A 12,910-nucleotide genomic window follows, 5' to 3' on the forward strand; every position below is an offset into this window, starting at 1 on the left:
CCCTTAAAGGTACTAACAGCAGGCCCAAGAAGATTCTGGCAAAATACATACCCACTTCTGCCAACAGTTTCACGTTCATTCTTGACCAAGATAAAAGGAAGCTCTCTCTTGAGACTTCCTTGAGATGCATTTCTTATGTGACATAGCATGTCTGCAGAGGTGTAACTGAGATGTTTATGTATGAGGATTACTAATCCTCGGCTGCAGAACTCAGGCAAAATTTGCAAAAGTCCCTTCCAATCTCATTAGGTTAACCAGTTTTCCTAAATTTGTGAGGTCAATGACAGTCTAGTCTCATTTAATAGAGAAGGAAATTAAAGTGTGAAAGACATTGTGGTCACCTGAAATCATAAATGACAGCAGTTGAAGTCCTGGCCTAGGAAGGGCTAATTTAATATTCTCTGAGAATGGCATGAAATGATGGATGAAAAAATCATATATTGCCCTCTAGGAACAGAATAGTTAGTTGTATAGAATGAGCTCTCTTCCTTATTTTCCTTCACTAATCCCTTCCCCCTGGGCCAGCCACACTTAGTAGTGTGAATGCAACCTCTTAGGTGTTTTCAGCTGTGTGTGTTGCCATGGCAGCGTGTTTGTTATCCCACTGTTGCCCTCTGGCCTCTCATACATAACTCAGTTACCGGCCTATTTCAGGATAGACTATTAACTGACTGGGAAGAGCAACTAGTAATTTTTCTTCTGTCTCAGAGATCAAACCATGTGGTTCCTTGTTTCCTTCCATCCCAGCTACTAAAATGCCTACCTCTGCCTCAGATCTTGAATCCTTGGAAGTCTTGTTTCTTTTCTCAAAGTATGAGCTGTTGCCATGCCCTCCTCTTCAGTTTCTCTCCATTCATCTCTGTTGATGTGGCTAGAAAGTGCTCAGCTCTTTCCCCAATAATGGAAGAGAAATCACATAAGGACTGAGAAGATAGCAAGTGCAAATTTAGCAGAAGAGCTCAGATCCTTGAGAAGGAGATGCTTCATGACCACCAAGGTTAGATGTTCTGTTGAGATGGGCCTGTCCTTAAGCCATCTTTCAGGATAAGAGAATTGAACTTTTTAACCTAAGAGTCAAGGCTTAAGCATTGCTTTTAGGGGTGCCATTATGGACCTAGGTCATAGAAAGAGATAAAAGGAATTAAACAGGAGTGCTTTAAAGGAGGGAGGCCAATAAAGGTACATATGGAAGAGTTACAAACCCCAGTAGTTGACTTAGATATTGGGGTATTCTACCCCTATAAAATTCAGTGATTCTTCCTCCAAGAAAGGAAGTGTGTGGCCAGTAGGGCTTGTGAGTGGGCGCTCCTCCAGGGACCAATGTGCTGTGGGACACCTGGTTATTATTTATGATCCAATTTAAGTCTTGGGCAAAAGATTTGATGATTTGGTGTTTGTAGGGTCATGCCTTCTTTTTAAACTTTACCTGTGTGTTACAGCAGCCAGTAAGGAGAAGAAGGGGAGAGAGCTCATTCGACATTAACAACATTGTCATCCCGATGTCTGTCGCTGCAACTACCCGTGTAGAGAAACTACAATACAAGGAAATCCTTACTCCAAGGTAGAAGCCCTAAATAATCGGTTCCTCTCCCTATTCCTCCTGTTAATACTTAGCTTTTTCCACACTTCTCTTCTGACCAGGCTTTGGGTCCTAGCATTGGTTTCTGTCTTCTCTTTAAGACATTGGGCCAGCAGATGGCATGGTGGTTAAAGGTGCAGAATTTCCACATGGCTGAGTATTGTTCAAGTCCAGGACATGGCAGCTTGCTCTCTCGCTTTCCCTTTCTCCCTCTCTCTCTGTCTCTGACAGGTCAAATTGAAAGAGGGGGGAATATATATATACACACACACACACATACATATATATATTATGTATATTATTATATACATATTTTAAAAATGAGAGAGAAAGATCTTGGGCCAGCAGGTGGTGTAGTGCACTGGAACCCACATGACCTACTCTGTACTTTGAGTCCTGGACCTGACTGCTGTAAAAACATGCCAAGGATGTGTGCATATGCCTAAAATCTGAAGTAGAGAATGGAGAAGAGATCCTGGCATGGCCAGCCCCCCTGGGGGGGGTGATTTTTTTCATTCTCCCTCTGTCTTTTCTCTCTCTCTGGTAAATACACATGCCCTGTGGCAAAAACGTGGGGAAGCAAATGAAAAGGTTATAACCTGATAGGGGTGTGATTATTTCTGTATGTAGTCCTCATTCTATTAAGTGACCATATCAACCAGGGCATAAGTGTCAGGTAGCCATTACTGGTCTGTAGACACATTTTGTTAACACATACTGTATTTAAAATACTGAATTCATTGTCATCATTAGAAAAGGATTTCACGTATAAATCTTTATTCCTGACTTTTATTGACAAATCAGGCTGAGCAACCCTGTTTGTGTGTTTCAAAGTGGTAGCAATCAACTGGTGTTGAGTGGTGGTGGTTTCCTTTAAAGAGTCCTTTGGTTGAGTTTGTCAGTGTCTCAGCCCCAAGCCCCACCCCTCCACTCCTCCACCCCACTCATCCCCTACCTGCCCATTTTTTTTTTAATATTTTTTTAACTTTATTTATCCACTTTTTTATTTATTTTCATTTGACCAAAGAACGATAGAATGAGAATGTGAGAAAGCAAGCCACCAGGTCCAGGACTCGAACTGTGGTTGGCAAGTCCACCACCTTTAATCACCACACCACCTGGCGAACCCCCTACCTGCCATTCTGACCCTTGAAGGCATTTGAGCATGGGTTTTCTTTCAGAGGGGTGAGGAGGTTGATTTGTGATTAGACAGAGCCTGCCCATTGTATTCCCTTGAAAACAGGTGTTTTGTCCCAGGCTACAGACTGCCTGCCTTCTCGTGATTGTTCCTTCTTCGTTTTGCAGCTGGCGGGAGGTTGATCTTCAGTCTCTGAAGGGGAGTCCTGATGAGGAGAACGAGGAGGTAATGGCATGGTCATTCTCTCAACATGCGTGCATACACACACACACACACACACACACACACACACCACATGCTTCAAGAACTGTGGAAGTCAAGTGTAAGCTCCTTTATAATCCTGTCCTGACTGGGGGAATAGAGTTGGTTCAGAATTGATGTATTTATATGTAAATTCAGCTTTCTGGAAGAAACAGTACCAATAAAGCTATTCTGTTGCAGATTGAGGACCTGTCCGATGCAGCCTTTGCTGCCCTACATGCCAAATGTGAGGAGATGGAGAGGGCACGATGGCTGTGGACCACAAGTGTGCCACCCCAGCGGCGGGGCAGCAGGTGATGGGGCAGGCACAGGTCCCCAGGGCCTATCGAGGGAGGGTAGATGGGAGTTTGAACCCTATTCGTGTCCACAAAATTGCAGTTGCTTCTTGGTTGTTCATGTTCATCTACTAGCCAAGGCTAGGAATATCGAGTTCCTTGATATTTGTGGGAACTATAAAGGTATGAGTAGTCAAATCTTAGATCCTTGCTGAGTGGTCACTGTCCAATTCTGGCAAATTCTAGTGATCTCTTTGGACAGTGGACTATTTGGTTTTGTGATCTTGATTCAAAGAAATATCCCACTTGCACATCACTATGCTATTTCCTCTAAAAGGAATTCTTTGGGACTCTCATTTTGTTTTTTCCTATTTGACTGCAATTTTCGAAGTCTGGACTAACTTCCCTGCCCCCATGAATTCAGTAGGCATTGTGCCAGTGGCGTTGTTCAGCCATGCCTTCCTCTCAGGATGATAGGTGTGTATAGTTCTTAGATGTTGTATTGTATACCTACTCCTTGGGCAGCCGTGGAAGAAAATGGGATTTTCCAAGTTCTAGGAAAGAACTGTGTCCCTGTTTGTCATCTTCTGTGGTGGAAATTGTTTTTTCATGCCTCCTCCCTAGCTCTCCCAGAAAAAGATAAGAATTATGCTATCCCCAAGCACTCAAGATTTGCATTCCTTGGTATACAGGTCTTACAGGTCATCAGACGGCCGGACAACCCCCCAGCTAGGCAGTGCCAACCCCTCCACCCCTCAACCCGCCTCCCCTGATGTCAGTAGTAGCCACTCGTTGTCGGAGTTCTCCCACAGCCAGTCCCCCAGGAGCCCCATTAGCCCAGAACTGCACTCGGCACCCCTCACCCCTGTGGCTCGGGACTCTCTGCGACACTTAGCCAGCGAAGACACCCGTTGTTCCACGCCAGAGCTGGGGCTGGATGAACAGGTGAGCAATAACTGCCTTCGCATGGGGTTGGCAAGGTGGGAGGGTGGAACTGGGAAAGGACAGAAGCAGCTGAAGATGGATCTTCTTCACCTTATGGCTCCTCTCTTTGAAGGAGACACTGGGCCACACTTTAAAGTGACCTTCTAAAGGTACAGTGTAACTGTATTGGCCCATCCCATGAGGGGTCTTTCCAAACTGCCCCAGGAACTCCAGATAGGCTGATAATGGGCTCCAGTCCACACTGTGGCACCGGGCCTTGGACAGGAAGCAGGCTGGGTTGGTTCTCACCAAAGCAACTTGTCACCCACAGTCCGTCCAGCCGTGGGAGCGACGGACCTTCCCCCTGGCCTACAGTCCCCAGGCAGAGTGCGAGGACCAGCTGGATGCACAGGAACGAGCAGCCCGCTGCACTCGGCGCACCTCAGGCAGCAAGACTGGCCGGGAGTCAGAGGTGGCACCCACATCGCCTCCCGTTGTCCCCCTCAAGAATCGACATCTGGCGGCCACAGTCACAGCTCAGCGCCCTACTCACAGATGAGCAGGAGACAAGATTCTCAACAGACTCACTGATTATTGGCATTAAAGCTTCAGAACTCTCTGCGTTTGATATTCAAACATCATATGCCAGAAATTTTCACAGTTTTTAGTGAATTTAAGGAATTTAGATCCTACTTTGGTATTCTTTTTTCTTTTGATTTTTGTTTTGTTTTTGTTTCCATGTTTTCTTGTCACACACCTGAGCACTTCCTCCAGTTGGCAAACAGAAGTTCAGGATAAGACCCTGCTGTCCTGGACCTGGCACATCCTCTGCATTGTTGAATCACTGGACTTAGTAACGTCAGATCTCCTTCGCAGCTGTAGGCAGGATGGAACAGCTAAGTGCACAGAGGGGATGGAATGCTCCAGTTCAGCATTGCCTTCTTAGGTTAGAGTGGGGCAGGGCACTCTGGGCTCTTGACCCCTCTCCTGTCTATGGCTCAGCCCAACTGTGCCCCTCCTGGTTGGGTCGCCCTTGGGTTTCTGTGCTGGAGCATCCCCACCAGAGCCTCCTTGTCATAACTGCCAGTTGTCCTCACTGAGTTCCCAGCTGGTAGAATGGCTTCCTCTTGTCAGCAGACCTTGGAGACCTGTTTTAGTTTTCATCTGCATTTGGCCATCTCTGCCTTGACTCCTTTGCAGTAACCTGGCTGTGGCTGCTCAGGTTTCCCCAGTCCTGCCTCTTCATACCGTTTCCTGTCTGTCCCCACCCCCGCCCATGCACACATGCACCAGTCCTTCTCTCAGCCGTCTTCTCCCCCACTCTGTTCTTTGAAGGTGGGGTTAGGACTACGGAACTCCTGTTCCCACTCCCTTGGAGGCTGGAGCATCTGGGAAGTGAGCAGCCATCTCCTCCTATACTTGAGTTTTCACCGACTGATCACTTCATCTCATTTCCTTCACATACAGTTCCCTGTCCATGTCAACTAGACTCTAGACTCTTCCTCTGTGCTGCTCCCCTTCCTGTGGAACATTGTCTGGTCCTCACTGTGGTTTCCATCACACCCCGTCACCCTCCCTTTTACCTGTCTCATATATAATCACATCACCAAAAAGGGGGAGGGGGGAAGGTGGTTTTGTTTTTTGTTTTTTCTTTTTCTTTTCTTTTTTTTTTTTTTTTTTGATTTGTTTTTTCCATTTTGTAATCATATGAAAATAGTAGACAAACTGCTTAATGGTTGGGGTTTTTTCACAATTTTCAACATTAGTGATTTTTTTTGGTTCTGTTTGCAAGTTAAAGGGTTTGTCATTGTTTCTTTACAAACAATAATGCACCATATCCCTATGCATAAAGTGCTTCTTCTATTTATAAGGTTGAAAATTCTGAATAACCCTTTTAGCATTGTAAAAAAAAAAAAAAAAGAACAAAAACAAAAATTGAAAAAAAAAAACCTTGTATTTTGTAAATATTTTCTTTTCCTGCTTTGAGCTGTGTTATGGCAGCGAAACATGTAGCTGTCTTTGTTCTATAGAAATGCTTTTCTTCAGAGAAGCTGATCTTTGTTAATGTCTTGATTCTGTTCGCAAAGCACAGACTAGTGCTTAAAAAAAAAAAGAAAGAAAAAATTGAAAAAAAAAATAAAAAAAGAGTTACAGAATGTCGTGTGTGGGCCCTTCTTGATGCAGTGGACTGGGTGTACATGATAGTTGTGGCAATTTCAGTATCAACAGTGCCAGAATCATTTTGGGGGTCTTCTGACTTGCTCTGAACCTTGGAACATTTCCAATCTGCTGGGAACGTGGTTGGGTCCTCTACTGGTCACCAGAAAAGAGGGTTTGATGACTTTTCACGAAGGTAAGGAGTGCCAGGAAGGGGTGGTGTTTATTTTAGGCTGATTCATTTATTTTTTCCATAAAAAGAGCACTTCCAACAGGGTCTTGACACTGCAAACCACCCCCAGCCAGCTCGAGATCATGGGCAAGCATATGCCTGGCATACTCAGGAAGGTATTGGAACTTGAACTAGAAACTTTCACATGTAGGGGACCAGCAGTTGGCATAATAGCTATGTTGCCGGACTCCCATGTAGTCGACCACAGTTCGAGTCCTGGACCCAGTGGCTTTAAAACTCACACCAGGCGTGTGCGCGTGTGTGCCCAGAATCCCAAGAGGAGGATGGAGGAGAAGGGATTACAGTGTGGCCATCCCCCCTGGGGGGTGTGATTTCTCACTGTCTCTCTCTAGTGAGCGCACGTGCCCTATAGCAAAAATCTCTCCCCACAAAAAAAAAAAACTTTCACATGTGGGATTACCTTGCAGAGCATAAAGTTTTGGACACCACTGCCATTTCACACCAGGATCCACCCCTGCTTCTACTTTATAGTGAGTGAGAGTTAATTAGCCCATTGCCTCTGGATGCTCTTTTCTCGTGAGGCCAACAGTACGGTGTTTCCTATTTATTGTGAATTGCTCTTAAATGGAGATTTTGCTTTTCACCATTGGACTTTTTTCAGGTTGGGGGTTGCTGAGAATGTATGTGATTTGGGTAGACAAGTTCTTGCCTGCGACCTGAGGAGGTCCCTGAGGCTGCCTGTCGTATTTCTGAAAGCTGGGCACCTGGCACAGCAGTTCTCTTTGACCTGTAGCTTCTGTCCTTGCAGCTGAGATCTACAGAACTGAAGCTGCTGTGTGTTAGTAGCTAAACACACCTGGAAGTAACGTTTTGAAGCTTTATAGACAACGACAGAATCACTAAAGGACCGTACAATGGTTTGCTATTTTTGTTTCGTGTGGATTTTTTTAGGGAAAAGCTATATGGTGTATCTGTCTTGGTTTAGCAGAAATATTGCTTAGTCTGTTATAAGGTTCCAAACGAAGGAGAAAGGCAGCTGTGTAAACCTGGAAGGACTCTAAGCCATTCATTCACCTGATTGGCCCAGTGTTCTGCCATAGCCCCATGCCACTGAACTACCAGAAACAAAAGATACCATGCATCTACCCCCTACCTTCTCGGGTTTGAATACCCTGGCATTGGTCTTAGATTCTCGGTGCACCATTGTGAGCTCAGCTGCAAGGGTGTTTCTTGCTCTTTGAGCTGAAGTAGGATGGCTTGCCAGCACCAGAAAGCGAGAATCAACTGAAATTGAGCCAGTATGAGAACCCTCACCTTCAGGGCTGCAAGGAGAGCTGTAAACCCTGCTATCCAACTTTCAACAACATTGCCATTTTCTGTCTGAGCTGAGTTCTCTAAGGGTAAGAAATGATTTAAAAATCATACTTTGTGTATCACGTTCTTGTTCTTGTGTGGTATTCATAAATGGAGACCTTATTTAATCAGAGTAATAACTTTATTTCCAAATTCACTTTTACAGCAACAGTCAGTGTAAATCATTTGTTAAAACACACAGTATACTATATGGACATTCACAGACAGGAAGCTAAGCTAAGATGATTTCATGTCCCTCCCCCCACCCTCAATTACCCAAGAAATCATGGGACTTGCTAGTGCCAGAAATTGTCCTGCCCGACACTGCAAATTCATGGGACTGAGTCCGTTAGAAGGTGAGCCTCTGGGTTGGTGCCCAAGGTAACCCTTTTCAAAGCTGGAGAGAACCAGAAGTCTCATGAAGCCACAGATCTGTAGATGGGACAAGCTGATGATCACCTCTGCCCTTGTCCCCTCCCTTCGGCTTCACTTGGGGGACAAAGATGAGGGTGAAGGAAGCGATCTCGGCAGCTGCTAGAAGTACCAGCCAGGGGTCTGGATTTGGTGGGAGAGGTGACACAGTACCAGTGGCTCAGAGGAAAGGATGCCAGCATCTTAGGGAGATAAGATTGTGGGATTTGGACCCCACAAGGGAGCAGGAGGCCAAAGCAACTAGATCAAGTTCCTTCCCAAGCCCTGCTGCTTGCTCCCGGTGTGGGGTGGGGTGGGAGGGACTGAGCTGGCAGCCTGCTACAGCCTGTAAGCTGTCAGTGGAAAAGCAAAGCTCTGAGGACCTTTAGCCCTGTGGCCTCCCTTCCTCCCTCTAGCAAATGTGGCTGAAATGAAAGGGTTCCAAGGCAGTGTAACTGCTGCTCTCAGACTTCCCTCTGCCCATGTTAGCTATCTTACACAGTCCTCCCCCCTCCCCCCATAGCACAACAAGCAATCGCAAACAGGATACAGTCTCACCACTGAAGTCAGTTTAAATGGAACTATGGACAAAGTGAATGGAGAGCTCGAAGAAACCAGGTATATGGTCTGTCCTTTCTAGCCCACCCAGGACATTGGCTCAAATTGGGAGAAGTGAGGGGAAGGGTGGAGTGCCCAGACCCTGGGAGGATTGTCCACATTGAAGGTCATAAGCTTGCATCCCTTTGCAACCTACCTGCCATGATCTTTAGGCTGACCCCAGTAGCCCACCCCACAGAGGACGTTCAAGAGCTCACCAGAGCAAGGGGACAGGACTGCAGGAAAGAAGAGGTACAGCCCAAATAAGTGGCGATAATGAGGGGACCACCTCTCTGATGACCTCCAGATCTTTAAACCACATTTCCTTTTTCTTTCTCAGAACCCTTAGGAGAACAGCTGGGGCTTGGAGAACAGGGGAGCCTCATGGTGAAAAGTTCTGGGCCCAGATAATTCCTTGCATGGGAAGATCTGGCTGCAAATGATGAAGTCTCCAACTTCAGCCAAGGGCCTGGATGACTCCTACCCTGCCCCCAGGGTGGCCTTAAATCCCCAAATGGAAAGTGGCAGAGCTGGGCCCGAGTCTGCTGAATTTGTTCAAACAATTTTCTGCAAAGACTGCTTCCCTTTGCCCATGGCAGCAGATGGAGCGTGTGCAAGGTCAGCGGGCTGAGTGATCAGGCCAAGGCTTTGGAAACAGTATCTCCTAACTTGTCACCCTTCCTCAGGTAGCTAGGCCCTGGAGCCCGTGCAGGACAGGAATCCATCCCAGTCCCTGCTATGGTGATAGGGTCTTTAGTGAGGAGGCCAGGGCTATCCCCCTTGAGAGCTTAGATAGGGACCCCAGGCTGAGGGGTGGGCTGCCTAGAGGCTGGTAGAGCTCCTGGGGCTGCAGATCTTTACCCCCACCGAGCTGGCTGCTGCTTTCTTTCAATGCAGGAGTTGTAAGACCCTCTTTCAGGGCTGCTGTGGAACTTTCTCCAGGCTGTGACCAGTGAGGAACCATCTTCATACTGCAAGGCAGGCCAGCCACGTGACACACCGCACACACCACCCTGACCAAGGGAGCCCTGAGAGCAGAGGCAGGGAAGGGGGCCCATGTCTTCTGTCCTAGTCCTGTGCTTCAGGCCTCTGCCGCTGAGGGTCCAGCTCAGATGTCAGAATCTGGTCTCTGCTGGGTCCCCAGTGCTGCTGAAAACCTGTCAAAACTCACGAGGCCCCATTAGTAGGGTAGAGCCACACCGGCCTGCTTAAGTCAAGTCCCAGCGTGGAGCGAGAGACAGCTAGGATTCCCATGAGGGTGGGTTCGAAACCCCTTTACAAGCATTTCAAGATACATGCGTCCTTTTTTTTTTTTTTTTCTTTTTTTCTTTTTTTCTTTTCACTGTCATAGTCACTCTGGTGAATCCAAGCATAAACAGACAAATCCAACTACAACGCAACAGGGTGCAGACGGGGAGGGAAGGGCAACATCTATATATGCTCAGCTGCTCCAGCAAAACAGACAGCATTGCTTCCAGCTGGGATCGGGCAGAGAACCATTTCCGAGGGGGCATGTTTGTCTTTGGGGGTATGGAGGGCTGGTTATATGCACGTGGAGGTGAACGGCAGCTGGGCTCTCTGGGAGGCTGGCAGTCGTAAGCTGGGGGTGGAAGTAGGGGACAGAGTCTGGTCCTGCCCTGGGAGCCTGCCTTGCCACCCCTTCAACATAGGAAGGGGACCAGGCAGGCCTTCTAGGAGGAAGAGGCTCTCCAAGTCAACAAGGCAAAATGCATCTGTGGCCGAGCCCCACCTCACTCAAGGCTGAAATGGGAGGTGGGGGACAGAGAACCCAGTCGGCTATGAGAGAGAGCAGTTAGATGAATGGAACTTGGAGCGAGAGACTGAAGTCCAGTTCTTGGGCCTGGCCTTTCCTTCCTTTGATCTCACCCCTTCGTGGAGTACCTCCCGCATCTAACCAGTGTCTTACTGAGGGAACTGGGGACAGTGTGACATAATGAGTACAGGCAGGGACTGGGCTCTCACGGCAGACACATGGGCATGGCAGGGCAGACAGGGGGCTGCAGTGGCCGTGGGAAAGACAGGAGGCTCAGGACCCACCTCCCAGACCCCAGCACACTCCAGAGATGCCGGAAGCCCAGGCTTGGAGACAGGCAGATGTCCCCTGAGAGGCACAAGTCCTTATGAAGAGAACTGGTTAGCCCTAAAGTCCCAGGTCTGTGAAGGCCAAAATCGTGGCTGCAGTTCCAAACTTCAGAACTCATTAAAATCGGGTTTCCATGGGGCAGAGGGAAGCCCCTCAGCTCAGGGCTCCCTCTCTGCAGGGAGAGAGGGAGGTAGAGGCCAGGGCTCTTGCACAGACATCATGGTCAGCCTTCTCTAAGGAAGTAACCCACAGAGTACCACCCTCCTGCCACTGCCCCTCCTCCCACGGGCCATCCTCCAGACAGTGGGACACCAACCCACAGCAGACCCTGGCCCACCAGGATAGGGCTGAGGCTATGGGTGGCCTTTCCTGCTGCCCTTCCAGCGATGTTCGGCAGGGCCCGATTCCCACCGTGTTTCTGTCTCCCTTCTCATCTGTCCTCTCACTCCCTGCCCACCTCCTGCCCAGCCTTCCTCAGCCCCGGGTCTCCCACCACCACACCCGTCATTCACACAAGGTGACCCTGTCTGCCTGTGGCTCCACAGACATGCCAAGTTTTAAATCCTTGCTGCTGCTGCTTCTGTCACCCCCAGGATGGGGCCAGAGTTTGCAGGGGCCCCCAGTGCCTTAAATTCCCCAGCAGCAGCTTTCAGAGCCTCGCCTTCTCTCTCTTCTACTCAGAGGCGGAAAAAAAAAGAATCAAAAGGAATTGCCCAAGGAAATGTTGGGTGTGGCTATGATTTTAAATGTTTTTTTTAAAAAATATTTTATTAGCCCACCCATCAATTTGGAAAGATGAAATTTGCTCTTATTCCCGTCACTGGTTTTGAAGTCCGGAGCCAAAGCCGAGCGACAAAAGCAGGTTAAGTGATTAACCGATTAACCGATCTGTGAGGAGCAGCTGGGGGAGGGCAGAGGGCGAAGGGCCAGGTCATTCTTTTTTTTTCCACACTCTCTCTTCTCTCCACGATTATTGACCACTTGGGGGCCTGATCACAAACCCTGCTTGGCCAGGGAGGCGGACACTTCGTCAGCTAGTGTGGCAAGCTGGGGTGAGTCTACCATGTTGATGCTGCCAGTGGAGGAGACGTTGCTGAGGTGCCGTGGAGACGTGTCCCCGGACACCACAGGCGACTTGTACACGATTTCCGCGCCGTGGTCGGTCTTGGCTTTGGCATTCTCACGGAAGGTTAGCTTGTGGGTTTCGATCTGTGAGGACAGGAGGGGAGGGAGGAGGCGATGAGGTGCTGTTGCAGCCAACGCCATGGCGGGTAACTTTGGATTAACTTGTACACATCACCTCACACAGCTGAGTGTCCGGACGTGCACCTGCTAGGCTTAAACGCACTTGCGTGTTTTATCTTGATATTGCCAAATTGCAAGTGAACGTGTTGCAGAAGCTGGAGTCGGTGGAGGGATGGCCCCAGAGCCACTGATACCCAGCCCTGACCAACTCACATTACTCCCCTTTGCCAGTGACTGCTGGGGAGTTGAGGTGGCAGCTGCTGTGAGCAGCCCTGGCAGGTGTGCTGGAAAACAAGGTGCCATGGGCCCAGCTGTGGTGGCACAGGCAGTAGGGTGCTGCTGCTCAAAGCTGAAGTCCTACGGAAAGGCCTGGGGTTCAGATCCTGAGTCTGCCTGAGCACATTGGACATGCCCACAGGTGTGCCCGTGGGGTCCTGGCTGGCTAGAAGGCTGGGGATGGGTCACATTGTGACAAGAACCTGTCAGGAGTTCCCTGTCTCTCTCGTTAAATAAGCTTTATGAAAAATTGAAAGTTAATCGAACTATTAAGTGATATTAAAAAGAAGAAAAGATGTGGTGAAGCCCCTGTAAAAGTGGAGAACAGCCAGTCTTCGTGGCACAGACGTGGTGTGCCAGTCGGCAGTGCTGGAAGCCGGGGGGCCCACCACGGGAA

The 12,910-nt window shown here is 48.5% G+C and overlaps 2 protein-coding genes across 2 annotated transcripts in view; one reads left to right on the plus strand and one right to left on the minus strand.

The window, feature by feature from the left end:
* The window catches only part of KANSL1 (KAT8 regulatory NSL complex subunit 1), a 203,598-nt gene extending 197,265 nt beyond the window's left edge, over window positions 1-6,333 (plus strand). The window contains exons 11-15 of the mRNA XM_014591831.2: window positions 1,440-1,561; window positions 2,885-2,942; window positions 3,159-3,271; window positions 3,946-4,198; window positions 4,509-6,333. Coding sequence (XP_014447317.1) covers window positions 1,440-1,561; window positions 2,885-2,942; window positions 3,159-3,271; window positions 3,946-4,198; window positions 4,509-4,736 — 774 coding nt within the window. The 3' untranslated portion in view covers window positions 4,737-6,333. The remainder of the gene's footprint in view (window positions 1-1,439; window positions 1,562-2,884; window positions 2,943-3,158; window positions 3,272-3,945; window positions 4,199-4,508) is intronic.
* A 1,759-nt stretch (window positions 6,334-8,092) lies between these two features.
* MAPT (microtubule associated protein tau) overlaps window positions 8,093-12,910 on the minus strand; it is a 60,879-nt gene continuing 56,061 nt past the window's right edge. Inside the window, exon 17 of the mRNA XM_027775990.1 lies at window positions 8,093-12,201. Within this exon, the coding sequence (XP_027631791.1) occupies window positions 11,986-12,201 (216 nt within the window). The 3' untranslated portion in view covers window positions 8,093-11,985. The remainder of the gene's footprint in view (window positions 12,202-12,910) is intronic.

Source organism: Tupaia chinensis, unplaced genomic scaffold (genome assembly GCF_000334495.1).
Source record: "Tupaia chinensis unplaced genomic scaffold, TupChi_1.0 Scaffold000624_1, whole genome shotgun sequence".
NCBI lineage: Eukaryota > Metazoa > Chordata > Mammalia > Scandentia > Tupaiidae > Tupaia > Tupaia belangeri.